The following is a 27,025-nucleotide window of genomic DNA, read 5'->3' as shown; positions in this document are numbered from 1 at the left end:
ATCCTCTCTCGCTCTCTCTCTCTCTCTCTCTTTCTCTCTCTCTCTCTATCCGCCATTCTTCTCTCTCATGAGGCCCTGGCCAAGAGCTCGCCGCCATGGGCGTTCTCCATCACCAAGAAGATATGAGCGCATGGCCATCACCTCTCGGATCTACTACGACGAAGCCCTCGGATGTTTCTTGATCCGCCTCTTCAGAAGGTTCTCCCCCACCGAATTCGTCTATATTCGTGACTCTCAAGTAACAAAACCAACAAAGTTTTAGATGATTTCTCTCAATTTCGATTCGGCCATCAAAATATATAGCTTTTTTTTAGGTTTTGGAAGGTCTTGATGTTGTTCTTGATGTCGGAGGTGTGTAGATCATAGAGGAGAATCATATGGTTTTCGTTTTGGATCCAGCGCTGACAAAGCGAAACCGACGAAGATTTTCAGAGGGATTTGAAGATTTGAAGAGTTAGATCATGGAGAGGACTTGAGATCTGCAAGATTTGCACGGCCACGACGGACGAAGAAGACCACGATGATGAAGAAGAAGATGAAGATGTGGATGACGATGGCGATGATGATGAATTTATGACTGTGTATGGGTAAGTTAATCTTATTTCTGAAGGATTGTTTCATTTCATCTAGGACGACCTTTTGATGATGTCGTTTACGATCGCAGGAGTGACGACGATGGTAACGAGTCGTTTCCATTCATAGACTTTTTCTCAAGACTTCTTGTCTCTCCAAAGGTCAAATCCTCTCTCTCCGGCGTTGTGAGTTTGTTACTTTCTTCCCGTTTTTTCTTATTAAAACTAAATGTACAATATTATCATGAGCCTTTTTTTTAATTTTGTTCTCCGTTAAAAGAAGAATGACAAAAAAAATGTTACTTGAATGATATGTGATGTGGAAGCGAATTCCTTACATTTGGCATATGCATTTTTTTTTTTAATTATCAAGAATTTGTGGTGGTGATATATGAAATTGTTTGTTTGTGTTCAGAGATATAAAGAAGGAGCTGGAAGGTTGGTGTTGGAAAATGATGAGAAACATCAAAGATGAATTATGTTAAAAATATATTAATTGATCATGTTTGCATAAGAACAAGTCTCTTCTTCAGATTTGACTAGCGATCCTTTTTGATAATTTTTGTCTTAAAAAAGATTGTACACTTTTAGAGTTAAGACTTAAAAACACCATCAATATTTTTGTACAAGAACAACTAATGTTATTTACAATTGACAGTAAATAACATTAACAGATGAAGTTAATGTTATTAACCATTTAAATAATTAGAGAAGAACGTAAAAAGTATGTTTGAGGTTTAACTCTCAGTTTATATTATTTACCATGAAAATTAATAACATTAACCATTAACGTTAATATTATTTACCATGACAGTTAATAACAAGAACGTAGAAAATTATTTATGATGTTTAACTAACAGTAAATATGTTACAGTTAATAAGATTTATCGTTGTTCTTGTTATGGTTAATAAGATTTATTGTCGTTCTTGTTACGGTTAATTAAATTTATTGTCGTTCTTGTTACGGTTAATAAGATTTACTGTTGTTCTTGTTACGGTTAATGAGATTTACTGTTGTTCGCGTTACTATTAATGAGATTTATTGTTGTTCTTGTTACCATTAATGAGATTTACTATTTCTCTTGTTATCGTTAATATTATTTACTCTGATATTTAATATATTAACCTTAAATGGTATTATTGAAATATTGGAGTGTTATTATAACAAATTGGCTACTTTATTAAATATGTTAATAGTTGAGCTATAATTTTAAAGAAAGAGAGCTGTTTGGGTTAGTTATTTAAGGAACCCTTAAAAGTACAATAAAATATTTACAAGACGACAAATATGGTGCGGTACTGTAGCACACGGAAAATTTGGTGTTAATTATACTGTGTGGTTGGAGAGAAAAAGACGACAAATTTAGTGTTTTGGAGTGTGGTTGGAGATGCCTTGAACGATGATAAAAAGAAAAATTATTGTCTATTAAAATGAATATAAAATATAGTTTAAAAAAAAACTAGTCTTCTATGATAAAATATGATTTTTAGTCAGTCTTTTAACATTTTCGTGGTATTTTTGTGGTAATGTGCGGCACGAATCTCCGACCCCAAAGGTACAACGTCAATCACCGCCCGTGATGATGTGGCGAGGTCCTTAACCTCGTCATTAATTATGGGCAAACAAAACGGAAGAAACCAAAAATTCTATTCTTTTCGACAGTGTTCATATAACCGAAAATTATGCTCTAGTGGTTCACCCAGCTGGAATTTTCGGTACCCTCCGGTAAGTAAATTTTTTTATAATAGGATTTTAAGTTTACTTTTTTTTAATTCCATGAATATTATTGAAAATCGCCGGAAGGAATGTTCCATTCTGGTTTGGCCAGAATTACGGTATTTGATGGCTGAAAGCATTCCTTCCATTAAGGACTGAAATTCCGCCTTAGTGAAAGTGAAATTCCAATAGCTTTTGTTTGCACAAGTTTACTTGTCATCGTGATGGCTTATTATGGTGTACCTCACATTCTCCGCACAAAGTTAGTATACCCATGTTGTTACCCAATTTTTTCGATTTTTTTATACTTAATTAATTAAGTTGTTAAGACTGGTTTTTTCTTTTTTGGAAGGGAAATAGATTAGCCACCTTTCACTATCTCATCAGAGAAGTACAATGAGATTTTCGTCTATACATATTGAAAAACTATATTCTTCATAATCAACGGATCTAGTTTCTATTGAATTTCTCCATCAAAGTATTGTGGGTATTTTGAAAGAACTATATAAGTCCTTCAATTATTTTTATTTTTCTTATGTCATACATGCGGGCCCGGCTTAAGGTTTTTTTGGGTCTAAAGTAATATAATTTTTTTTAGCTCTTACCTTTTTTAGGTCTTCCCTTTTTTTGGGGGGGTCTAAAGCAATTTATTTATGAACCTTTTTCTTCATATACGTTGTAATATCAAGGGTGGGCCAAAAGCAATGGCTTAACCTCTCTTGTGGTTAAGCCGGCCCTGATACCATGTATGAAATAAGTGAATAAATGTATTTAGCGTTAGATTCAATTATACCTTGTTTTGTATTAAGATGTTATGCATTTGTCCAACAAAATTGTTTGGGGTATCTTCATGAATGGCTACGCTTCAACTAAAAAACTTTCATGTTTTGTAACCATATGAAGTGAATATATAACATATATTTAGAAACATGAACTCGTACCTAAATAGTATTTCTATGTAAATGGGAAAATTTTCCACTGACTCTTTAGCACAAAGGCTTATATCCAGGGAGGGAGTTACAATAAGTCGAGCGAATTTTTTTATTTTTATATATTTTTTTTTTTTTTGCATTTCGACCCATTAAAGAATTTATATTCTTTTAGCCTAAAAATTACAAAATAGTCTATTTTTTTTTCAAATCAGCTTCCCCTGATAATCAGCTTCTCCTGTTGAACTTTTCCGATTCCGCCCTTGATTATATATCATCGAAATCACTTTCATTCACGTGTGCTCAAATTTTATTTTGGAGTGAAAATTATTCGCAAGAAAATAAAAATCTTACCTTGAGAGCAATCTCCACTCCACCTAATCCTTTGCCGTTGTTAGGGCATGTGCAACCACACGGTATAACACTATATTTGGCGTGAAATGACCTCCAACCATACTGCATAACCATCATCAAATTATACCGTTTGTACATTATCACTTCATATATGCCGTGTGACTGTGTAACACGGTATAACTTGTTTTATTTTTTTATTATTATTTTTTTGATACTTTATCTAATTATCACTTATATATGTATATTCCATATAAATTTGTATAAATCACCAAAATAACACATTAAAATAAAATTCAATTAAAACATTAAAAAATTATACATAAATTACAAAATTAAAATTAAACACACAAACTAAATATAAAAACTACAAATAAACTAATATATTTTTAAGTAGTGTAATTTTTTTTTCAGAATTTTATTATTTTTACATTTAGTACATTTTTTTTTGTTAAATATTACACGTAAGAAATAATTATAATCAGTTAATTAAAAAAATATAAGAATTATAATTATTTATTAAAAGAGGTTGTTTAGTTTTAATAATATAATAATAAAAAATAGTGTTTTTAGTGTGAAATTTGGTGTTGTGGTTGGAGTAGAAAAAAAATTTGGTGCTAAAAACACATAAAAATAGTGTGATTTCAACACCAAATTTGATGTTAGGGTTGGAGATGCTCTTAGTAAAGCATTTGACCAATCTCCACTTCACCTAATCCTTTGCCGAAATTGCACGTGAGGGTAATTTCTCAACTTTGGGGTTTCAAAACAGAGACGGAAAAGGGATCATAAATTACCACAAGATTTCCCCAACAACAACATAGACCGTTTATAGGGGTTTTTTTTTTCCTACAATAACTTTTAGCGAAGTTCATATTATTTTCTTCGATTTTTTTTTAAATATATTTAATAAGTTGATGCGCCAACACTTGTACTAAACGTGGCCTAACGGTAACAGGACGGAATGGAATCCTCGCTACTGTTAGGTACGGTAACGGGACGGGACTCCCGTTACTGTAACAGTAACGGGATGGGAGTCCCGTTATTTTGATTAACGGGACGCGGTGGTCCCGTTAGTCCTGCCCTTTATTTTTTTTTAATTCTGGGCGTTTGATCAAAGATCCAACGGTCGAAAAAAAGAGCCGTTTTTTTATGGTCGAACTTCATTTATTTTCTTCACACCTTTCTGTCAAACTCTTTCAATCTCAATCTCAAACTCTCAAGCTCTCAATATCAATTTTTCATGGCATCTTCATCCCACAACCGAAGAGGTCGAAGGGGAAGAGCTTCCCGAGGTCAACAAATGCACCGATTTGAAGAAAATTGGTTGCACTTGTCTCAAAACCCCCCGACCAAAACACCGAATACAGTTTCGATCCAAATTATGTTGCTCCTACTTTCGGCCATTCTGAATTCACCGAAATTCCAAACACCCAAGTGCCACACTACCCTCAAATGGATCCCGAGCAAGCCTATCAAGCTCAAATTCCGTCATCCGAAGTGGCTTATGAAGCATTTCAAGAATACGAGCAACATATGCGTGAATCCCAAAATCCAAATGAAGAAGAAGATGACGATGAAACCCAAAATCCAAATGAAGACGGGGAGGAGGAGGAAGAAAAAGACCTACCACCACCACCACCACTTCAACGTCGAAGTCAAAGTCAAAGCGATCCTTCTGTTAGAGTGTCATGACCTCGACAACGTGAACAACAAGAGGAGACACAACAACGACGAGCACGACAACAACAACAACAACAACAACAACAACAACAACAACAACAACAACAACCACCTCAACAACAACAACCACCTCAACAATCACAACAACCACCACGACGTCAAAGTAGGTCCGTTGTGTGGACGTTCTTTGAAGAGGTGATTGCGAATGGCGAAAAAGCCAGAAAATGTCACAATTGTGGAAAAATCTTCAGCGCTCACAACAGGAGAGTCGGGACGTCGCTGGGGAACGCAATCTGGAGCTTCGTCAAGCGCTGTAAGTAATATCGATATTGCAGTCTTTAGACGTGATTTAGTAGAATACTTTGTTTCCACCGATCAATCTTTTAGTCATATCGAATCTCAAGGCTTTGTTAAATTCATAAATTCTATAATTCCAAACGTTCAAATCATGTCTAGGAAAGCCTTGAGATCTGATATTCTAAAATGTCTTTTAGAAGAAAAGGAACAAATGAAAGCCACAATATCATCTGGTAGATATAGTGTAGCCTTAACCTCGGATATATGGACTGGTCAATCAAAGATTGATTTCATGAGTGTTGTAGTGCATTACATAGACGATGATTGGAACCTCAACAAACATATCATAGGCCTTTAAGAGGATAGAAGGTTCTCATACTAGTCAAAACATCTTAGATATCATAGTTAGTGTTATAGCTGAGTGGGGTTTGACCGATAAGATTATCTCTGTAACCTTAGATAATACCACAAGCAACAACGACATGGTTAGGGAGTTAAAAGATAGACTTCATTGTGACGATACCCTTTTGCATCAACGATGCCCTACCTATATCTTAAACCTTATAGTTCAAGCGGGAGCCGCTAGTTATGACCCTTCCATCAACAAAATTAGGAATTACATTAGTTGGATCAATAGTTCAACCAGTAGAGTAGACGAGCTTAAGAGATGCCTTAGACACAACAGTCTCCAAGAGCGTACATTTCTTCTAGATAATAAAATTAGGTTGAATTCTACCTTTCTTATGTTGACCAACTTTTTATCCGAGCATTATGTCAATGTTATTGTTTCTTACATTAACAGTGAACATGGCGATGACGCTATTTCCGAATATGATATTAAGATGGCTGAATCATTTGTTTCTTTTCTTGACGTTTTTTACAAAGAAACTTGTCTATCCGATAGTTGTCGAGGGCGATGATGTGGTGGGGCCAGATAATATTGAGGAAGAGATTGACCTAGTAGCGTCAACCACAAAAGAGTTTGGCGTATTCAGACATGCCGAAAAGGGAGAAGATGAATCTTGTGGAATGATGAAGACGACGACAAAGAACATATTTCAAATACTTCGTGAGTTCCTCGTCAGATATGATTAATTAGAAAAGAAAAATTATACATATTAATCAATTTATTATATATTTATTTTATTTAAAATTCATTCATTTTAGCCCAAACTTCCTCATCCCAGAGCTTTTCGTCCCCAAGATCGCGCTCATCCTGAAGCTCCCATTCATCTAGAAGTTGATGTTCATCCCGAAGCTCCCGCTCTGTTTGTTTTGATGGAGGATATGTGGAATGAATTGAGAAAATTTCAGGCGATCGTCTTGCAAGCTTTGAGTACGAACAGTCGTAGACTAGAGAGAATGAGGCGGGACCAAGTATGAATACTTTTACTATAAATTTTTCTTAGTCATTACTTTCTATAAATGATTAGTTTCTTAATAAAACATTTAGTGTCTTCAACTTATAGCTTGCCATGTAAGAGAGGGTCGGCTACATCTTTGAGGAAGTGATAGGTATACCTTCGGGGCCGTTACCAATAACACAAGCTGGCGTACGTCAACGTCAATTGCGTAGTCCTCCTCCTCCTCCCCCTTCCCAGCCGTCATCTTCTTCAAAGTTGACATCTTCTTCTCCGAAGAGTAGCTGTTCGTGACGCGAAGGTGTATAAAAAAAGCTACTCCAACTTACTAAGCCAATTATGAAGAAATACGGAAGTGACTCACAATGAACACTATATCACTGACCCGACGCGGCAAAAGTACTCAGGAGAGTGGATCTCGTCGTTCAAGCTCTTGAAGGTACCAAACTTTGTCGCTTTTAATGAGTTTGTCAAGTGGACACGTACTATGAAACATAATAGAAGATTAATGGAGAAAATTTACATCGCTGACGTTTCTACCGACTTCTTCAAGGTGCTTTTGGAGAATGGAAAATGGCAAACCGATGAGATACGTTGAATTAAGCTCTATTTTAATACGTATTTTAATTAAAAATTAATTAATATATTTGTTATTCCATACATGTTGACATCATATTGATGATATTCTGCATATGCTTTAGAGACGCCAAAGTCATTTCATTGAATATCGTCAAGACGTCCGCATCATGGATACTCGATGGGTCCAAAACGTATACGATCAATATACAAAGCAAGATGAGAACAAGAAAAGAGCCGTTGAAGAAGGCACATAGCTCGCAGTTTTGGAATGGGATCAGAGATCCGTGTTGACACCGATGACTGGGTATGAAAATTTGACAATCTTGCCATGAACGCGTGCGCGAGAAATATTGTCCGCAGTCAACTTTAAGAACCTTCATTGGTTAACCTTCCGGTCAACTTAGAAGAGTGTACCATTACCGTAATGGATTACCTAAGGAGTTTGTCGAGATGAAATCACATTCAAACGCTTTCACTGAGATGATGGATGTTAGTAAAATTCGAAATATTACTTAATCATGTTAACCAGTTATTGTTATTTACTTGCGTTACTTTAATAATGTAGAATCAGATTCGAGCTTTATCTTCGATTATGGTCTAGATTGGATTTTTTAGCGAGCATCATAGGTCATGTCGAGAGATAGAGGGCAGCGAAGTTACACTTCCACCATTCACATGAGGACGTTTAGGAAGAAATGATGTACCGACTTATTTTATTAGGAGACTCAGTGAGATCTTCTGTATCACATTTTGTTTTGGATATGATATATAAAAAAATTAGGATTTTTTTATATGATTCGTCAAGAAATCGGGATTTTGTTTTGGATATGTATGAATATAAAAGTTCTAAAATTCATAAAAAAAAAATCAAAATAAAAAGTTCTAACTTTGTAAAAATAAAAATTCAAAAGTTCTAAACTTCATAAAAAAAATATAAAAGTTCTAAACTTCATAAAAAAAAAACCACATTTTCCTCATTTTTGGTGGATAACAACTTTTTCGCCTTGAAATGGGTATCGATTGACCCTCGCCTTCCTTGTTTACTTTTCTTCGGTCGACTGGCTTGTTTCTTTTCAACCGGTACATCAATCGTCATATTTTTTTTTTATCTCATTCGAAACGTTCCACTATTCTTCATTCCCAACATGATACATGGCTTCCTTGTACATCTCAATATAAGTCTTCTTCAAATAGAAGTGACTACGTAACGAGCAAACATCGACACATATTTGTTGGGCAGATGCAATGGCATGCTCGCACGATATGCCCAAATGTTGTAGTAGTCTGCAAATGCATGTTTTAGCCATCAAATCTACATCCAAATCTCCTTTTATTTTACGTCTTTGATATGAGACTCATATAGACCAAGTCTATACGCATTGACGTATATGCCTTGTTATTTAGATTTGCGAGATCACTTTGCCACGTTGGTGTCAATTTTGTGTTCAATTTGTGAGCGATCTCTTCTTGATCGAAAGGCCAAGTTTGGAGTGTGAATTGAATGAACTCAAGCAACATCGTAATTGGACACATTCTAGCATTCATCTTTTTTTTTTTCGTTGAAGCTTTCTGCATTTTCGCTTGTTATTAGGTCGTACCCATAAAATAACAACTTCTGTATAGTTAACAAATTTATAAGATTAAGAAAAAAAATATATATTGACAAAGGTAGAGTAGAGTTTTACCGTTTTTAAAGGAAAGAATACTCTCACTCACCGATCAAAATTCACTTCCTCGAGATACTTTGCCATCTCAACATCTTTCCGTCTCAATTGTCTAAAGTGAGCTTCAAATTCTGTTTTTCTGAAGGCGTAAGCAGCGTCCTGGAGCTCAATGTGACAATGATCAGTCTTGTATATTATACATTCATTTGTAAATGATGGTAGCATGCCCCTTGAGGGATATAAGGGAACACAACTTCGACACCATGTCTAATACTAATCGGATATGAACGCCAAATCTGGTACGTCTTCACCGATAACTTCTCCCAACTTCCTCAAAAACTAAATCCACGAAGCATGACACTCGCTGTCTACAACCCCAAATGCAAGTGGATATAATTGTGAATCCGCATTCATTGCAATTGCACAGAGTAATTGTCCACCATATTTTGTCTTAAAAGATGCACCGTCCAATGATATGACCGGCCGATATGAGTTGAATCATCTACAACACGTCTCAATATAAAAGAAAGCGTACTTGAATTTGTCACCATCTTTTACAAAGTTAGTCAAAGTCCCATGATTCTTTTGCTGCAACATGTATATCCAAGATGGTAACTTCTGATAAGATTGTTCCGATGAACCCCTCACATACACAAAGCTTTCTCCCTTAATCTCCTAGCTTTCAGGTACGATATGCTAACATCTTATCTTGTCTTGATGGCCATTTGTTCGATGCCCATGGTGCAGCTCCTTGATGGCCATTTGTTCGAGCAAGAGTGTTTACTCTCATAAGACGTAATATGCCACATATCATATTACTGCACAACACCCCTCGGCTTCCACGTATCATTTCGAAGAAGATTTCACTTTAAATTCAAAATTATTTTCTTAGACTGCATAGGTGGATCACTTTAAATCATCAGATTTTTTCCTTTAGCTACTCCTTGTTATGCACTTGACGCTATGATTTCTTTCAATACCAAGCTTACATAAGGTAGAAATCTCTTATGATTTTTATGCTTCATATAATACGAAATGTCGTCATCATTCTTCAAAATAACATGAGCATCGAAAGCGTACTCAGTGCGTATGAGACTTCAAGATTTAAGTCGAACGTGAATCTATCTACATCGATCGTCTCGTACACTAACACTAACTTAGTGTAGGTTATGTCTTTCGAAACATCAATAACAAATGTAGCTGCATACTGAACAACCATAAGTGTTCTTCTTTCTCCCACGTGCCGTTAAAAAAGATAAAAAAAAAATGCAAAAACACAAAAAACTCATCAAAATCATAAAACATTTGGAATTCATCTGAACTTGTCAGAAACTATCGGAACTAATCGGAATTAATATGAAATTATCGAAATCAATCAGAAATAATCGATTTTTTTTCTTTTCTATTTCTACACGATTGTCATCACATGTAATAGTTAAATTTCATCATAAACTATCGAATTTCATCATAAATAACATGAAATTCCATAACGTTTTTTCATAGATCTACCATCTTATTTGATTTCCCTCAAAACATATCACTAAATAGATTTAAAATAATTAAATATGTGAACTTACTCATTTTTCAGCGAATTCTACCAAATAGATTGAGGATTTGAAAGTAGAGATACAGAGAGAACACAGAAAATTAGAGAAAATGAGAGAAATATGGTTAAATGGGCTTAAATGACATTTTTGTTCGAAATTGGGTCAAAAATCCAATCTTGGATATTTTTGAACTAGTGAGTTTAGCTTTGTTATTCACTTTTGAGGTCTACAAAATTAAATTTCTCCTTTAAATCACATGCTTTAAAAACGGACGGTTGACTACAAATTTAATTATTCGTTAATATTTTTTTTCCGAAAAATAATATGATTATTTAAATAAAGGGAAAAATAAAAAGCAAGTGTTTGGTTTAATAACCACATCATTAGAATAGGTTATTTAAACAACAAAAAAAAAATTTGAACCGTTGACTATATTGCAATTCCAACGTTTCAAATGGCTTATGTCATACAATGTTATAGGAAAAAAATAAGAATAAATTTCACTTTTTCCCCCTGAACTATGACCTCGGTAACAATTTGCCCCTGCTATTCTGATTTGTGTCAACTGTTTACCTTGAACTTATGTTTTTTATCATAAGTAATCCTTCCGTTAATTTTTGCACTCGTCTGTTAGTTTTTTGATGACGTGGACAGTATACTTCCATTATAAAAAAATTAATAAATAAAAACAACTGAAAGGATTAATGTCCACGTCATTGCGGGCGTGTTGTGTGCCATTGTCTCTCATCCCGTCGATAATCTCGTGTGTGTCCTTCCTCAACAACGCCAAAGGAGCTACTGTCGGCGATGTAAGTGCATTATCACAGCGTCGTGTTTGATCTGCGCATGTAATGATGGGTTTTTTTTTTTGCAAACTAAGAAGGCTGTAAAGAATACTCATTCTACGTGCATTCCAGAGAATGCTCGTTACTTCAATTTCATTCCACCACACTATGGATACAATGACCATTCCAGGATACAATGAACAACCCTCTGTCGCGATGTCAAACAGAACTCTCCGTCGCCTCGGCGGCAGTGAGGAATGATCGGGCGCACCGGCGGAGAGGGCCCATGTTGGAAGTTTTTTTTTTTTTTTTTTTTTTTTTCTGATATGGTGGAGGTGTATTGGTCTGTGTTTTTTATTCAAAAGTGTTTTGGTCTGTTATAAACGAAGAAGAAGAGAGTGACAATATTTTGAAAATTTGAAAACATAACAAGGGTCTTTTCGTCAAATCCACTTTGATTCTTTTCCACGTTTTTTTTTTATTTAAAATACCAAACCAAACAATTGAAATACATTGCCAATATACTGTCCACGTCATCAAAAAACTAACAGACCAGTGCAAAATTAACGGAAGGATTACTTCTGATATAAAACATAAGTTCAAGGTAAAAAGTTGACACAAATCATAATAGCAGGAGCAAATTGTTACCGAGGTAATAGTTCAGGGGGAAAAAGTGAAATTTATTCAAAAAATAATTAAAAATTCTATTTGAGATATTATTAAAATAGCAATCCAGTTATGATATTTTACTATTTTGAAGTTATAAACTTATAGTAATATGAAATTTCTCAAACAAAAACTATCCAATATAAAGAGCATTTTATAATATTAAGTTGGTTTAAAAAAAAAATTGATATTATTAATTGTGTTTAATTTTGGCCAGTAAAATAAAATTGTAAAATTAGAGTAGGGGACAGAGTTTACAAACCCCAGAGCCACAACTCACAACACTAGCAGGAAAGCAACAAAAGCAGGAAAGCTTTAAGCTGATTGGGTCAGATTGTTTTCTTGAGCTCTGTGTCAGATTAAACGTTTTCAGTTCACATCCCAATATCACAAACGAATATATCAAATACGTACATAATCCAACGACTAGGATTTTTTGCGTTTTTATCTTCTTCTGATTTCTGAATATCTCTCTCTCTCTCTCTCTCTGTCTCGTGTCGTTTGCAACTTTGTTCTGCCATTGAGAGAGACAAGATCATGGTATCTGCATGTTTTCATTGTTTTGCCTTCTTTATTACTATAACATAATAAAATAAAACGATTATCCTCTGCAAGCAAATTGCCCATCTCACATCATGCAAATCCCCTCTCCCACCCTCGCTGTTGTATACGTTACTATTTAAAACAGGGCAGGTCAGGTATCTAGCATAAATTGACTATCATTTTTAAAATTCTAGCCAAACTATCACAAAATTTAAGTAACTAGCCCAATTCACAACCAAACATTATAATATTCCAATACTACCCTTCGTTCAAATAATACACCGTCAAACACAATTTCGTTACCCTCATTCGAAACTCAAACCACTCCGCCAAATAGAATTTCTTTTCCCCTCATTCGCGGACACTGAAACCTTCAATCCCTCAGTCGATTTTGAATCCGTCGATCTCTCCCCTTTTGAGCCGACGAAGAAAAAATGGTGAGTAACTCAACCTTCAATCTCTGTCAATTTCAAATCCTTCAATCTCTCCACTTCCGGCGCCGACGAAGTAAATATGTTAGTAAATATTATTAACAATTCTTTGCAATCACATAAAACACCTAAACTGAAACCCTAGACCTCATCCCCGTTCACTTTTGTGTTAGATTAACCATTAAATTGTAAGTAAATATTATTAACTGAACCCTAGACGTCATCTCCGAACGATTTTGGGTTAGATTATTCATAAAAATGATAAGTAAATATTATTTACAAATCGCCGTTCGATAGTAAATAATATTTACAAATCGCCGTTTGATAGTAAATAATATTTACAAATCGCCGTTCGATAGTAAATAATATTTACCATTTGAAAAAACCAACATACCTGTCTCAGATCGACGACCTAGGAATTCTGGCGGAGAGAGCGTAGACGGCGGCGATTATGCAATTGAAGAGCGTGAAGATGAAGAGGTGGCTCCGGAAGATCGCGACGGTCTCGCGGAGGAGATCGGCGAAAATCGGGATAAAGTAATCGGAGGACTGAGCGAGGACGAAGCTACGTTCTGTTGCTGGAGGTTCTGATGGCGGTCGGAGCGAGCGTCGGCGGAGAGACGATGGAAACGTCGACGGCTCTGGCGGCGGAGTGGCAGAGGAAGATGGACGCGGCGGACGAGGACAAAAGCTTGTGATGGGAGGAGAATCGTCATTGCAGCTCCATCTATGGTGTCTGTGAACTTTCCTTCACGAAGATGGCCATCGAAGATTTGGGCAAAATGGATACGGTTATGTAGGGATGAGGGCATTTTTGGTAACCTAATTTCACTTTGGCTATTCTTTTAAATAAGTTAATAGATTGGCTATAATTTTAAATTACCCCTTATAAACAGGTTAGTTGTTAACAAATCTAAATAAGGTAAAATTACATGTACATATATATATACAATATATTTTAGTAAAATATCGAGGTTAACTTTTAGTTTTCAATAATGTCGGATTAATACCATTTGTTTAATTAAAATGATGAAATTATATCATGAAATAGATAACAATGTTATAAATTTTCATTTAATTCTTATATAAGAAAAACAAATCAAATCCAAACCAATACCTGGACTTCCAAATTCCCAATTTTGAAATAAAAAATAGCCTTAATCAAAATTAAATAATGAAATTCATATCTCCCAAGAGATTACTTCATTCTGTGTTCGAATTGCAACTCTGAATCTTGGATTCTGTGTTCGAATCTGTAATGTTAATAACTATCAACTGTCGATTTTTACCTCTTACCTCTTTCTATGTTCTCAAATTCAGAGACTATTGTTTGTTTTTTTCGTTTATAAATAAATTACATATATGTCGCGAATGAATAAAGATAATTGGTGTTTACATATAAATATTATAGTCAACGCTACTGAAAAATCAATAAAAAGAAGATTTGTGGCACTGTTATCTATTTCAAATTATAATTTCGTCAGTTTAGTTTAGGAGAGGGTATAAACTCGACATTTCACTAAAACACATGATATATATGTGTGTCATTTTCCCTAAATAAATCCGTGTGAACTGTAAGATAATCAAAGATGCAGAGATTAAAACTCAATCCCTAACAGCATCTCGAATTCATTAACTCAAAACTCTATGAATAAAATAAAATATCTCCAATGTTAAAAACTTCAAAACTTCAAATATTAGTTTACTGTTTTAACTCTACTTAACTTTATTTATTATTTTATAAATGTTACACTTATAAAATATTAATGCTTGAAATGATGTAAAACACACACTATTTTATAAAGGGAAAATATCAAGAGTATCCCTCGTGTTTAATCGAAATGCGAGATTTATTCCCTCTATTTCTAGAAATATCAGACATATCATTCAGTTTAATATAAATGACATATACATCGCCTAAAAAAATGTTATATCACCCTTTTTCGTTTATTTTTTACAAAAAAATAATTTGAACTCCCCAAAATACCAGAAATAATTTTTTATTTTCTATTCTATATACAAAAAAATTAAATTAAAAAATTTCTCTATAAAAAGTTATGGATTTTTTTTATAAAGAGAGATTTTGATTTTTCTTTATAATAAAATAGTAAATAAATATTTATTATATTAAGGGTATTTTGGGGAGTTCAAATTATTTTTTTGTAAAAAAATAAACGAAAATGGTGATATTTGTAATATAACATTTTTTTTAGGGGAGGTATATGTCATTTATATTAAACTGAATGGATATGTCTGATATTTCTATAAATAAATGGGATAAATCTCGCATTTCGATTAAATACGAGAGATACTCTTAATATTTTCCCTTTTATAAATGTTACACTTATAAAATACTATTATGTAATTTTCCGTTCTCACAACACAATTAACCCATATAAAAGGTTAAAAGAGAAAAAAAAATATGTTATGCATTGATATAAGATCGGTTCTGGAAGTAACTTACTATTTCATTCCAAATCGAAACATGTTGGAAATTGAGCTAAATAATTAGGTGTTTTAATTATTTAAAGTTTAATTTAATTCGTTCACTAAAAGACGAAATAGTGTGTTGTTGATTGAGAGAATTTATTTTTGTGTGGGAAAGAGTCTCACATGGATTAAACACTAAAGTGAAGAGCACCTTATATATATGTTGCACTCAATTACCATGAGTAAACAAGTGGATGAGAGGAGAGTGTACCATGTGGATGTGAGGTGGAGGTGAGGTGGCGGACCTATGCTTCATTTCATGTTCACACCCGCCCTCGCCGGTGTCGCCACCGGCGTCCAACTCCGGCTCGTGCGTAGAGGCGTTAGTGGCGCTTTGAAGGCGCACTTTGGCACTTCGGCACGCCGGTCACGTGTCGAGTCCGACGAAACGGGGCGGACTTCTCGCGGTGATTCTCGCCATCGGTCGCGCTTCTCTATTCGGTGGTTATTTTTTGTTAACGTTCGAGTAGACAGTCACGTCGTTTCGGAAACGAACGGTCGTTTGGGGCTGTAACTGTCGTTTGAACGAAACAGTACGTCTGTTCGTCGAACCTCTTCACGAACGGGTAAAATTTCTTATGTAGTCCAACTTCGGATTCAGAAATTAACACAGGTTTTCTAACCTACATTCTCTGTTCCCGAAACACTGATCCAGAAGCACCGTTCTTGCTTTTATTCGGATTTCACTCTGTCTTGGTGCAGTCTGAATTTAGGCTTGTCGTATCCTGCGGTATTCTTGTACAGAACCTTAAGACAATTACAGGGTACTCGAAATACTACAAGGAACGCGTTTTCATGCGTGATTCAAGCCTGAAAGTGATGAGCCAGGACTTCGTCAAGTTGGATCGCTTGGACGGCACCAACTTCACCCGCTGGTAGGATAAGATGCGGTTCTTTCTCACCGCCATGAAGATCTTATACGTGCTAGACCCGACGTTGGAGCCCATCCCGGAGCCAACGGACAATGATGATGAAGAACTCTAGGCGGACCGGAAGAAGCGTCAAGATGACGAGTTGCTGTGCCGGGGACACATTCCGAACACACTGTCGGACCGACTCTACGATCTCTACACCGACAATCTATCGGCGGTCGAGATATGGAAGGCTCTCGAGTACAAGTTCAAGGCGGAAGAAGAAGCTACCAAAAATTTCCTTATCTCAAGTTACTTTGATTTCAAGATGTTTGATGACAAGTCTATACTCGCTCAAGTTCATGAATTGCAAGTTATCGTCAACAAATTGAGGACATTGAAGATAGATGTTCCAGAGACTTTCCAAGTTGGTGCGATTATTGCGAAGTTACCCATTTTGTGGAAAGGCTATCGGAAGAAACTTCTTCACAACACCGAGGACTTCTCTTTGGAGCAAATCCAGAAACATCTTCGAATCGAGGAGGAATCGAGGACGAGAGAGAAGACGACGGATGCCGGTACTTCCAAAGCCAATGCGGTGAGCGCTAAAGGCAAGAGGAAGAAGAATGACAAGGAAGGATCTTCGGGTTCCAAAAAAGACTCGAAGAAATTCAAGCATTCCGGCAAATCCACGTCCGGTAACAAGCCCGTGTCCAAGGGGTCCAAAGGGGGTTGCTATGTGTGTGGCAAACCCGGTCACTATGCTCGAGATTGTCAACACCTCAAGACGGATGAGAAAGAAGTCGACGCCACTATGACCAATGCTAACATAGTCGCTACGTTGAGCGAACTCATGGCGGTCAACGGCAAGGTTCAAGGGTGGTGGTACGACACTTGTGCTACCATTCACGTCACCTATGATAGGGCTGCCTTCAAAACCTATTCTGATGTCAACGATGGACAAGCGGTTCAGATGGGAAATGAGCATCACTCTCAAGTTGTCGGCATCGGAAACGTGGATCTCAACTTCACCTCCGGGAAGACGGTCACTTTGACCAATGTTCTCCATGTTCCGGAAATGTGTAGAAACCTAGTTAGTGGTGATCTCCTATGCAAACCGGGGATCAAATCTGTGTATGAGTCGGGCAAGCTTATCTTGACCCGTAATGATGTATTTGTTGGCAAATGCTATTCCATTGAAGAGATGGTCAAACTATGTATTATTGACAATGTTATTAATGAAATTTCTCCTTCCGCTTATATGCTTGATTCCGTTTCTTTATGGCATAGTAGATTAGCATATATTGGTTTTAGCACTATGGAAAGATTAATTAAATGTGGTTTAATTTCGTGCAAATCTGACAAATTAGATAAATGTGAAATATGTGTGAAATCTAAAATGATAAAGAAACCGTTTTATAGTATAGAAAGAAATTATAAGTTGTTAGATCTTATACACTCTGATTTATGTGAATTTAATGGCATGTTAACCCGAGGGGGAAATAGGTACTTTATTACCTTTATTGATGACTGCTCTAGATTTACATATGTGTATTTATTGAAACATAAAGATGATGCTTTTAATGCTTTTAAGGTGTATAAGGCCGAAGTAGAAAATCATTTAGGAATTGATATTAAAGTCCTTAGAAGTGATAGGGGTGGTGAATATTTTCCTAGTGATTTTAATGCGTTTTGTGAAGAAAATGGTATTGTTCATGAATGTTCTGCACCTAGAACACCACAACAAAACGATTTAGCCGAACGTAAAAATAGGACACTTCAAGAGATGATAAATGCCATGTTAATGCATTCTGAATTACATTTTAGTTTGTGGGGTGAATATTTACTTTCCGCATGTCATATTTCAAACCGTATTCCTTTAAAGAAAACCCAAATATCTCCGTACGAGGTATGGAAAGGGCGAAAACTGAATATTGGGTATTTCAAAGTGTGGGGGTGTCTAGCCTACTACAAAAACATGGATCATAAAGGGACCAAGTTGGGTCCTCGAGGGATACAAGGTGTTTTTGTTGGCTATGCTACCAATAGCAAGGCATATAGTCTTCTAAACTTAGATTCTAATGTCAGAGTAGAATCCCGAGATGTGGAATTCTTTAAGAATCTAAACTCGAAAGAAAAAGAATCTCAAAATTCCACTAATGAAGAACCTCGAGAGGAAAGGTCTTCTAGGGTAGTTGTAGAACAACCCGAACTTCGGATAAGCAAAAGAGTCCATAAGACTAAGGATTTAGGACCTAACGAAATAGATTCTCGACTTATTTCTTTTTACATAGTAGAAGAAAATATAGAGAGTTTTGCTCGAAAGATTTCTATTATTCTTCTTGTTGAAGATGATCCTAAGACTTATAATGAAGCCGTGACTTCTCGAGACTCCGCCTTTTGGAAGGATGCTATCCAAGATGAAATGGATTCTATTATGTCAAACCACACTTGGGAGATTGTCGATCTGCCCAAAGGGTCGAGACCTATTGGGTGTAAGTGGGTGTTCCGAAAGAAGTACCATAGTCATGGTACTCTTAACACTTACAAGGCTAGATTAGTAGCCAAAGGATTTCGACAACGGGAAGGAATTGATTACTTTGACACAGATGCACCGGTAGCAAGGACAACAACAATTAGAGTGTCGTTTGCCTTGGCTTCTTTGTATAACCTCAATGTTCATCAAATGGATGTCAAGACGACATTCTTAAATGGAGATCTTGATAATGAGATTTACATGGAGAAGCCGGAAGGTTATGTGCTTCCGGGTAATGAACAAAAGGTTTGCAAACTTGTTAAATCCTTATATGGATTAAAACAAGCACCCAAACAATGGCATCAAAAGTTTGACCCAGTCATACTTTCGAATGGATTTGTTCCTAACGTTTGTGACAAGTGTTTGTACACAAAAGTGCGTGGTAACCTTGTGATCTTCCTATGTCTCTATGTTGATGATATGTTGATCATTAGCAATGAGATGAAAGGAATATTAGAAATGAAGAGGTTTCTATCTTCCACTTTCAAAATGAAAGATCTTGGACAAGTTGATACTATTTTGGGTATCAAGGTTCGTAGAACCAGTGGGGGTTATGAACTTAGTCAATCACACTATGTTGAAAAAGTGCTTGATAAGTTCAAACATTTAAAGTTCAAAGAGGTGAACACCCCATTTGATCCAGGTGTAAAACTTGAAAAGAATGATGGAAGGGCTGTGGCTCAATTGGAATATGCTAGTGCTGTTGGTTGCCTTATGTACTCGACCAGACATAGCATTCGCCGTTAGTAAAATGAGTAGATTTACTAGCAATCCAAGTGCCGAGCATTGGAAGGCCATTATGAGAATTTTTAGATTTCTTTTGAAAACCAATCAATACGGTCAGTTTCCTGCCGTACTAGAAGGATATACTGACGCAAGTTGGATATCGAGTGTCGGAGATAACAAGTCTACGACAGGATGGGCGTTTACCCTTACTGGTGAGGCAGTTTCTTGGAAATCAAAGAAACAAACTTGTATCACTCATTCGACCATTGAATCAGAGTTCGTGGCTCTGGCTTCCGCAAGTCAAGAGGCTGAATGGTTGAGGGATCTTCTTTTAGAAGTTCCATTGGCTAAAGACAATATATCAACCGTGTCGATACATTGTGATAGTCAATCAACTTTAGCTAGAGCATACAGTGAAGTGTATAATGGAAAGTATAGACATATTAGTCTTAGACATGACTATGTGAGGAAATTGATCAAAGATGGAATCATTTCGCTCACATATGTGAGATCAAGCTTTAATATTGCTGATCCGTTCACTAAACTTCTTGCAAGAGATTTGGTGAAATCAACCTCGAGAGGTATGAGTCTTAAACTCCTTGAGTAGTTATCTGACAATGATGGCAACCCAACCTAAGGTTAGGAAATGACTAACATTAGCTTCAATGGGTACGAACAAGACATTGATTTGGATATTCGTAACATTATATAATAATGTTGACTGTTACAATCGGGAGGTTGAGTTTCTTAACTCCTAATGAAGTTCAGTCTTGAGGACAAGTATCTATAAGTAACAGAGATGCTGTAAGAACTTCACCTATGTGAATTTCGGGATGGTGTCGTTCCAAAGTGAGAGTTGGAGTTTCTCTCATGAAAAATTCACGAGACAGGATGAGCACATGGCCATTAACGGTGCTAAGCGTGTGATATAAGCAAAGAACACTAAAGGGTGTGTGTTGAGTAACACCGATTTTATCACAAGGAAAATAGGTTCAAAGCCTAGCTACCTAATTTCCGATAAAGTCTTGTGTTGCTTATACTAAGGATAAGTTCAAATCGAAAGATACTTATCTGTACTAACACTCTTTATTTCTTTTCTGGATTCTATTTTGTATTTTCTAAACAAGTGGGGGATTGTTGGAAATTGAGCTAAATAATTAGGAGTTTTAATTATTTAAAGCTTAATTTAATTTGTTCACTAAAAGACGAAATAGTGTGTTGTTGATTGAGAGAGTTTGTTTTTGTGTGGGAAAGAGTCTCACATGGAACAAACACTAAGGTGAAGAGCACCTTATATATGTTGCACTCAATTACCATGAGTAAACAAGTGGATGAGAGGAGAGTGTACCATGTGGATGTGAGGTGGAGGTGAGGTGGCGGACCTATGCTTCATTTCATGTTCACACCCGCCCTCGCCGGTGTCGCCACCGGCGTCCGACTCGGGCTCGGGCTCGGGCGTAGAGGCGTTAGTGGCGCTTTGTAGGCGCACTTTGGCACTTCGGCACGCCGGTCACGTGGCGAGTCCGGCGAAATGGCGTGGACTTCTCGCGGCGATTCTCGCCATCGGTCGCGCCTCCTCATTCGGTGGTTATTTTTGCTTACCGTTCGAGTAGACAATCACGTCGTTTTGGAAACGAACGGTCGTTTGGCCAACGGTCGTGTCGTTTGGGGCTGTAACTGTCGTTTGAACGAAACAGTGCGTCTGTTCGTCGAACCTCTTCACGAACGGGTACAATTTCTTAGGCTTGTCGTATCCTGCGGTATTCTTGTACAGAACCTTAAGACAATTCTGGGGTACTCGAAATACTATAAGGAAAACGTTTCCATGTGTGATTCAAATCTCGACGTCTTCAATTTCGAAGAATTCTCAAACAAAACATTTATATCATTTGTACAATGGTGGAACATAATTTTTGTTCCATCCGATGACTGTTATGAAAATGTTAACAAAATAAAAATGTTGAGCATATTTAATTTTTATTTATTTTTATAATAACACCCAAAATATAATTATACTTTGATATTGGCCAAAATTCTGGCCATCTGCGGAATTAGAACATTTTGTTATGTTACGAACTTGGTATAATATTAATGTGTATGTCCCCTACTTAATAGAAGTAAAAGAATAATGCAATTATTATTCTATTCAATAATCTAACTAATTATTATACCATTATTGTTTCTCTAATTATTCTCTATTCAATATCTTATTCAACAACAACTCCATTTTCATCCATATTATTGAAGAATATATTGAATTTTAGTATGATTTAATTAGATTTCATCTCATCTCATCTCATTGCATCATATTTAGTTAAATTACTAGCTCGGGCTTCCTAGTTGCATATTTACAAAACATGATTTTGACATGTTTTTTGTATGAAAATATTTGTTTCTTCATAAAATCTCCCCCTCTTTTTTGTTTTTTTGTTTTTTTTTTTTTTTTGTTTTTTTGTTTTTTTTTTTTTTGTTTTTTTGTTTTTTTGTTTTTTTGTTTTTTTTTTTTTTCATTTTCATCTATATTATTAAAGAAGATGTTGAATATCATGATGATATTTGAGCCTTAAATTTTAATTCGGCGAGTTGTGATAAAATCCGATGAGTTTCGATGAAATTCAAATTTGTTAAAAAAATAAATAAGGATAATTAATTCTAAAACACGCAAAAATTCTAATTTTGCAACTACCAAGCCTAGGTAATTAGTTTAGCAAACAATGAGGTCTAGAAAGTAAACTTTCATTATTTTCTATGCTCATGTTCCTTCGCAACTCATTTATTTACGTTCATAATTTTGGAGTATATTTTTAACACGCTTTGAACATCGATTTCTCATTCATTAACTATGATTTTTATCAAATAAGTACTATAGAAGAAATAATAATCTGCTATAAAATTTTAGTTTTGATTCACATGAATATTTGCTAAAAAGACCACTCAATTTTATATTAAATATTATTTTTTATTGATGTTGTGAGGAATTTTCCTTTACAAAAAAAGTGAAGGTACAACTTAAGAAACGGGAAAAGAGGATCACTGAGTCCGGCCCAATAAGAGTTCATGCATCTTAACGGAGCATGTCCGAAGAAAAAGTCGGGGAGATGAGGAGGACATGGGCTACCCTCGTCGTGACCTTTCGCCTACAAGACCGTCCGTCCCCAGACGGGTCGTCCCTTCGACATGATCGCTCGACAACGTCGCCCCCTCCCCCCTCGGCGAGGTCGTCCATGCGGCAGGACCACTCGGCGACGGCACCTTCCTCTCTACGCAGTCATCCCTTTGACAGGTCTGCCTGGCGACGTCGAGCTCCCTCGATGGGGTCGCCCTTTTGACAGGATCGCCCGACGATGGCGCCCCGAATCGACAGAGACTTACCTTCGACAGGATTGCCCTACGACGTCGCCCCCCCTTGACGGGGTCGTCTCATCAACAGGATCGTCTGGCGAGGTCACCCCCCTTCGACGAGGTCGTACCTTCGACAAGACCGCCTGGCAACGTCGGCCCCCCTCGATGGGATCGTCCTTTCAATAGTATTGTCCGACGACAGCGCCCCCACTCAACGTAGACGTCCCTTCAATAGGACCACCCTGTGACGTCGCCCCGTCCTCGACGTGATTGTCCCTTCAACATGACCGACTGCCGATGTCACCCCCATTCAACGGGGTCGTCCCTTCAACAAGACAACTTGGCAACGTCGCCCCCCCTCGATGGGGTCGCTCTTTTGATAGGATCGCCTCTGACAAAGGTGCCCCCACTTGACGAAGATGTCCCTTCGACATGACTGCCATGTGACGTTGCGCCCCTCGACTGGACTGGCTGGCAAAAACAAAGAAGCGTGGCAAGTCCGACCCAAGAAACAAAAGAAAAAGTTCAAAGACTTAACCGAAGGGCTGAAGGAGGGAGCGTAACTCGCCTTCACCCCCGTAATAGGCAACGCCCATTCCATCTCAACAAATCAGGCTTGCCTTCAACCCTGCAAAAGGCAATGCTCATTCAATATCAACAATCAGGCTCGCATTCATTCCCGCAAAAGGCGACGCCCTTTCCATCTCGACAACATAGGTCGCTCTCTAGCCCACTTCCATCTCGACAAAAGGGGTCGACCTCTACCCCCATTCCATCTCGACAACATGAGCCGACCTCTACCCCCATTCCATCTAGGCGACGGGATCGATCTCTACCCCCATTCCATCTTGGCAACAGGGGCCGAACTCTAACCCATTCCATCTATCTTGGCAACAAGGGATGACGTCTACCCCCATTCCATCTCGGCGACATGGGTCGACCTCTACCCATTTTTCTATCTCGACAAGCAAGGTCCCTCTCTACCCCAAACTTGAAAAGAGGACTTAAGTAAATGACAATTTTACCCTGACTCATCACATCTGTAAAAAGAGAAGTTTTAGTTCCACTTCCGGATCAATTTCTGTTCAATAACAATTAGTTTGATAAAGTGACAAATAAAACTACAATAATATCTATCATGCACAGAATAAATATATATATATATATATATATATATATATATATATATATATATAGATATTCATAATTTTAAAATTCCGAGGGTCTATTAAAAAATATATGAAACAAAGTGATGATGGCATGATGCCAATCAAATAATATAGGGGAAAAAAACTATTATAACCATATCGTCACCGTGCTTTGCTTTGCTTCATCAGTTCAAGTTCAACAAAACAAACCTTGCGTTTATTTTATATTTTTTTTATAATTTTATCATCTGATTGCGTGTGTTACGCTCTAATTCCGTTCCTGTTTTGGGGCCCGGGCTTCTATGAGTGAAGTGGAATCTCTCGTTCTTTGGTTATTTTCTCTCTCTTCCAATTTATTTAATTTGACAATCTTTTTCACTTTAAGCTCAACTCTCTCATCTCAAGTTCAACCCCTCTTGCTCTCTTCACCTTGTAAAAACTCGAAAGCTCTCTCTTGTAAGTTGTAACTTGTTCATTTTCATCTTCAAAAGTGAGAAAAAAAGAGAGAAAGAAAAGGAAAGAAAAGAAAAACACAACAAGAAGCGTGCTCTTAAAAAGCACAACAACAAGGTCTTATCCTATATTATTTTTTTTCTTTCGTTTCCTTCCTCTTGGTGGGTTTCTTTTTGGGCACCAATACATCGTGTTTTTAAGGAACTTATTGGGTCATTTTTATATCATTTATTTTCTTCAAAAAAAGAAAAAAGAAATGCCGAGCTTAGAAGAAAGCAGGGAATATCTCTATATAATATATAAACAACATATATGACCCTTTCCTTTCCCTCATCTACCATCTCTCTCTTTCTCTCTCTCTTCTTCAACCCTTTTGCTTATCGAGCTTTGACTTTAAAATTTCTCTAGCGACTCACGGAAAAAGGAGAGGAAGAAATCAGTAGTTAGAAATTCGCATTGGAATGGAAGGAAACAGAGGAGAAAGAGGAGATGAGGTTGGTCCTCAGCTCCTGGATTTGATCCCCAAAGACTCTGAGTGGGTTTTCAACAGAAGAGACGACACGGTCGCCGGAGAGGCAAGGAAGCTCGAGCTCAGCCTGGGCCTGGGCCCACCAGGCTCTGCTCCCGCCACCAAAACGTCGTCGTTTCTTCACAGCACGACGACACAGGCCATGAACATTAAGAAGAAGCCAACGGCTTCACCACCACCACATGAAAACCCTCACAAAAGGTTTGTTTGTGGTCCATAAATATTTCTGCTTTTGTCCAAAATAGATGGCACCAGAAATGTTTTTGGTTTATTATTTAATTTTAATCGAGTAAAAAAAAATGTGCAGGAGCGGACAAGCACAAGTGGTGGGCTGGCCTCCAATCCGGTCATCGAGGAAGAATCTGTCGACAAGCTCTTCAAAGCCCATCTCAACCGAATCGCCACAGAATGTTAAAAACGACATTGTAAATAATAAAACTAATTATAATAATAAGAACGACAACAATAATAATGGTGGTGAGAAAAGAGGGATGTTTGTGAAGATCAATATGGAGGGTGTCCCGATCGGGAGGAAGTTGGATCTCAACGCGTACGACAACTATCACACCCTTGAAGATGTCGTTGATCACCTCTTCCGTGGCCTTCTTGCAGGTTGTTTGTTTATTCAATTGTATAATTGATTTTATTTAACTTTATTTTGTATAATTATACGGAGAATAAATATATGTAAATATTGTAGCGCAAAGGGATTCGAGTGAAGAGAAAGCCATAAGGGGATTACTGGACGGAAGTGGAGAATATACTCTTGTTTATGAAGATAACGAAGGTGACAGAATGCTTGTTGGTGATGTTCCTTGGAAGTAAGCAATTTATTCTTTTATTTATTATGTCCATAGTTTTTTTTTTTTTTTTTTTTTTTTTAAATTTAAATTGAAATCCTCATAAATTTTGTGTCCTTTTGTAGCATGTTTGTGTCCACTGTGAAGAGGCTGCGAGTGCTCAAGAGCTCTGAACTCTCCTCTCTTAGTCGTGAGTGTACTTAAGACATTAATAATTTGCTATTTTACTTCATTATTTACATAAATGTGGATTAACATGTTTTTAATTTTATTTAAACTCTTTTTGGCAGTTGTTAGCAAGGCGACAACATGAAGTGAAATGGAAATTTTTATCTGGAAAAATCTCCGACTTAAGCTAGAAACGAATTCTTCTTTTTGTTATTACTTAGTAATTTCACATTATGCTTTTGTAATATTATTTTTTTCTCTCTCTGTCGGAAAAAAAAAATCGTGTAATGATCCCGGATTGATTTTGTTGAATCTGTCTTCCTCCTTTTTTGTAGAAAAAAATGGTGTTTCTTCTTTGATATATATGCCTGTGATAATTGGAATGGCTTTAATGTGTAAAAAGGGTAATGAAGCAAATCTTTTTGTAAGATTCTTACGGTTATTTAAGACACTTTTAAATAATTAATAAAATTAACTTCTTGTTGGCTTGTAGTTTTGTACCTAAAAACTATTTTAGCCAATCGTATATTTTCTTTTTCTTTTTCTTTTTTTATGTTTTTTTTTTCTGATGCATGAACTAGCTAAAAAGCAAGCCGACCAATTATGCAATTCTATAATATATAACAGTTATCCACACCAGTAACCAGTGTACCTTTGATGAATTATAATGTTTGTGTTGTAACTTTATTTTATTCCGCACCACCTCTAAGTGAATTTATTGGTTTCACTTTAAAACTTGCACCAAAATAAGAAAGAGAAAACTACGCTTCTTGCGTTTTAGTGAAATATCGAGTTAACATTCGATTTTTAAAAATATCGAGTTTATTTTTGGTTTAATTAAATAACGAAATTATACC

The 27,025-nt window shown here is 36.5% G+C and overlaps 2 protein-coding genes across 3 annotated transcripts; both read left to right on the top strand.

Moving 5' to 3' along the window:
* The first annotated feature begins 16,500 nt into the window (after nt 1–16,500).
* Nucleotides 16,501–19,749, top strand: LOC149384734 (uncharacterized). Its single transcript, XM_089626145.1, has 5 exons — nt 16,501–16,536; nt 16,600–17,673; nt 18,061–18,172; nt 18,818–19,248; nt 19,615–19,749. The coding sequence occupies exons 1-5, from the start codon at nt 16,501–16,503 to the stop codon at nt 19,747–19,749; spliced, it is 1,788 nt and encodes a 595-aa protein (XP_089482271.1).
* Nucleotides 19,750–24,623: 4,874 nt separating this feature from the next.
* On the top strand, nt 24,624–26,700 carry LOC149384733 (auxin-responsive protein IAA26-like). Of its 2 annotated transcripts, XM_089627108.1 has the most exons (6): nt 24,624–24,788; nt 25,080–25,401; nt 25,508–25,812; nt 25,901–26,021; nt 26,126–26,190; nt 26,291–26,700. In XM_089627108.1, the coding sequence occupies exons 2-6, from the start codon at nt 25,133–25,135 to the stop codon at nt 26,311–26,313; spliced, it is 783 nt and encodes a 260-aa protein (XP_089483234.1). In that variant the 5' UTR covers nt 24,624–24,788; nt 25,080–25,132; the 3' UTR covers nt 26,314–26,700. The 2 variants fall into 2 exon arrangements, with proteins under 2 accessions (XP_089483234.1, XP_089483233.1); XM_089627107.1 differs by lacking the exon at nt 24,624–24,788 and having other exon boundaries at nt 24,868–25,401.
* The last annotated feature ends 325 nt before the right edge of the window (nt 26,701–27,025 follow it).

The sequence above is a fragment of the Urtica dioica genome, chromosome 9 (genome assembly GCF_054948205.1).
Source record: "Urtica dioica subsp. dioica isolate 48M chromosome 9, U.dioica_male_clone48M_v1_H2, whole genome shotgun sequence".
In the NCBI taxonomy this organism is placed as follows: Eukaryota; Viridiplantae; Streptophyta; class Magnoliopsida; order Rosales; family Urticaceae; genus Urtica; species Urtica dioica.
Note: the sequence above shows the minus strand (reverse complement) of the source record. Positions and strands in the feature narration are given on the sequence as shown.

Coding starts and splice junctions, on each gene's coding strand:
- LOC149384734 (XM_089626145.1), top strand. CDS start 16,501: ATGCGGTTCTTTCTCACCGCCATGAAGATCTTATAC. Junction 18,173..18,817: donor TGCGTTTTGTGAAGAAAATG/GTATTGTTCATG, acceptor TTCTTGTTGAAG/ATGATCCTAAGACTTATAAT. Junction 19,249..19,614: donor TTCCGGGTAATGAACAAAAG/GTTTGCAAACTT, acceptor AAACATTTAAAG/TTCAAAGAGGTGAACACCCC.
- LOC149384733 (XM_089627108.1), top strand. CDS start 25,133: ATGGAAGGAAACAGAGGAGAAAGAGGAGATGAGGTTGGTCCTCAGCTC. Junction 26,022..26,125: donor GTTGGTGATGTTCCTTGGAA/GTAAGCAATTTA, acceptor GTCCTTTTGTAG/CATGTTTGTGTCCACTGTGA. Junction 26,191..26,290: donor TGAACTCTCCTCTCTTAGTC/GTGAGTGTACTT, acceptor TCTTTTTGGCAG/TTGTTAGCAAGGCGACAACA.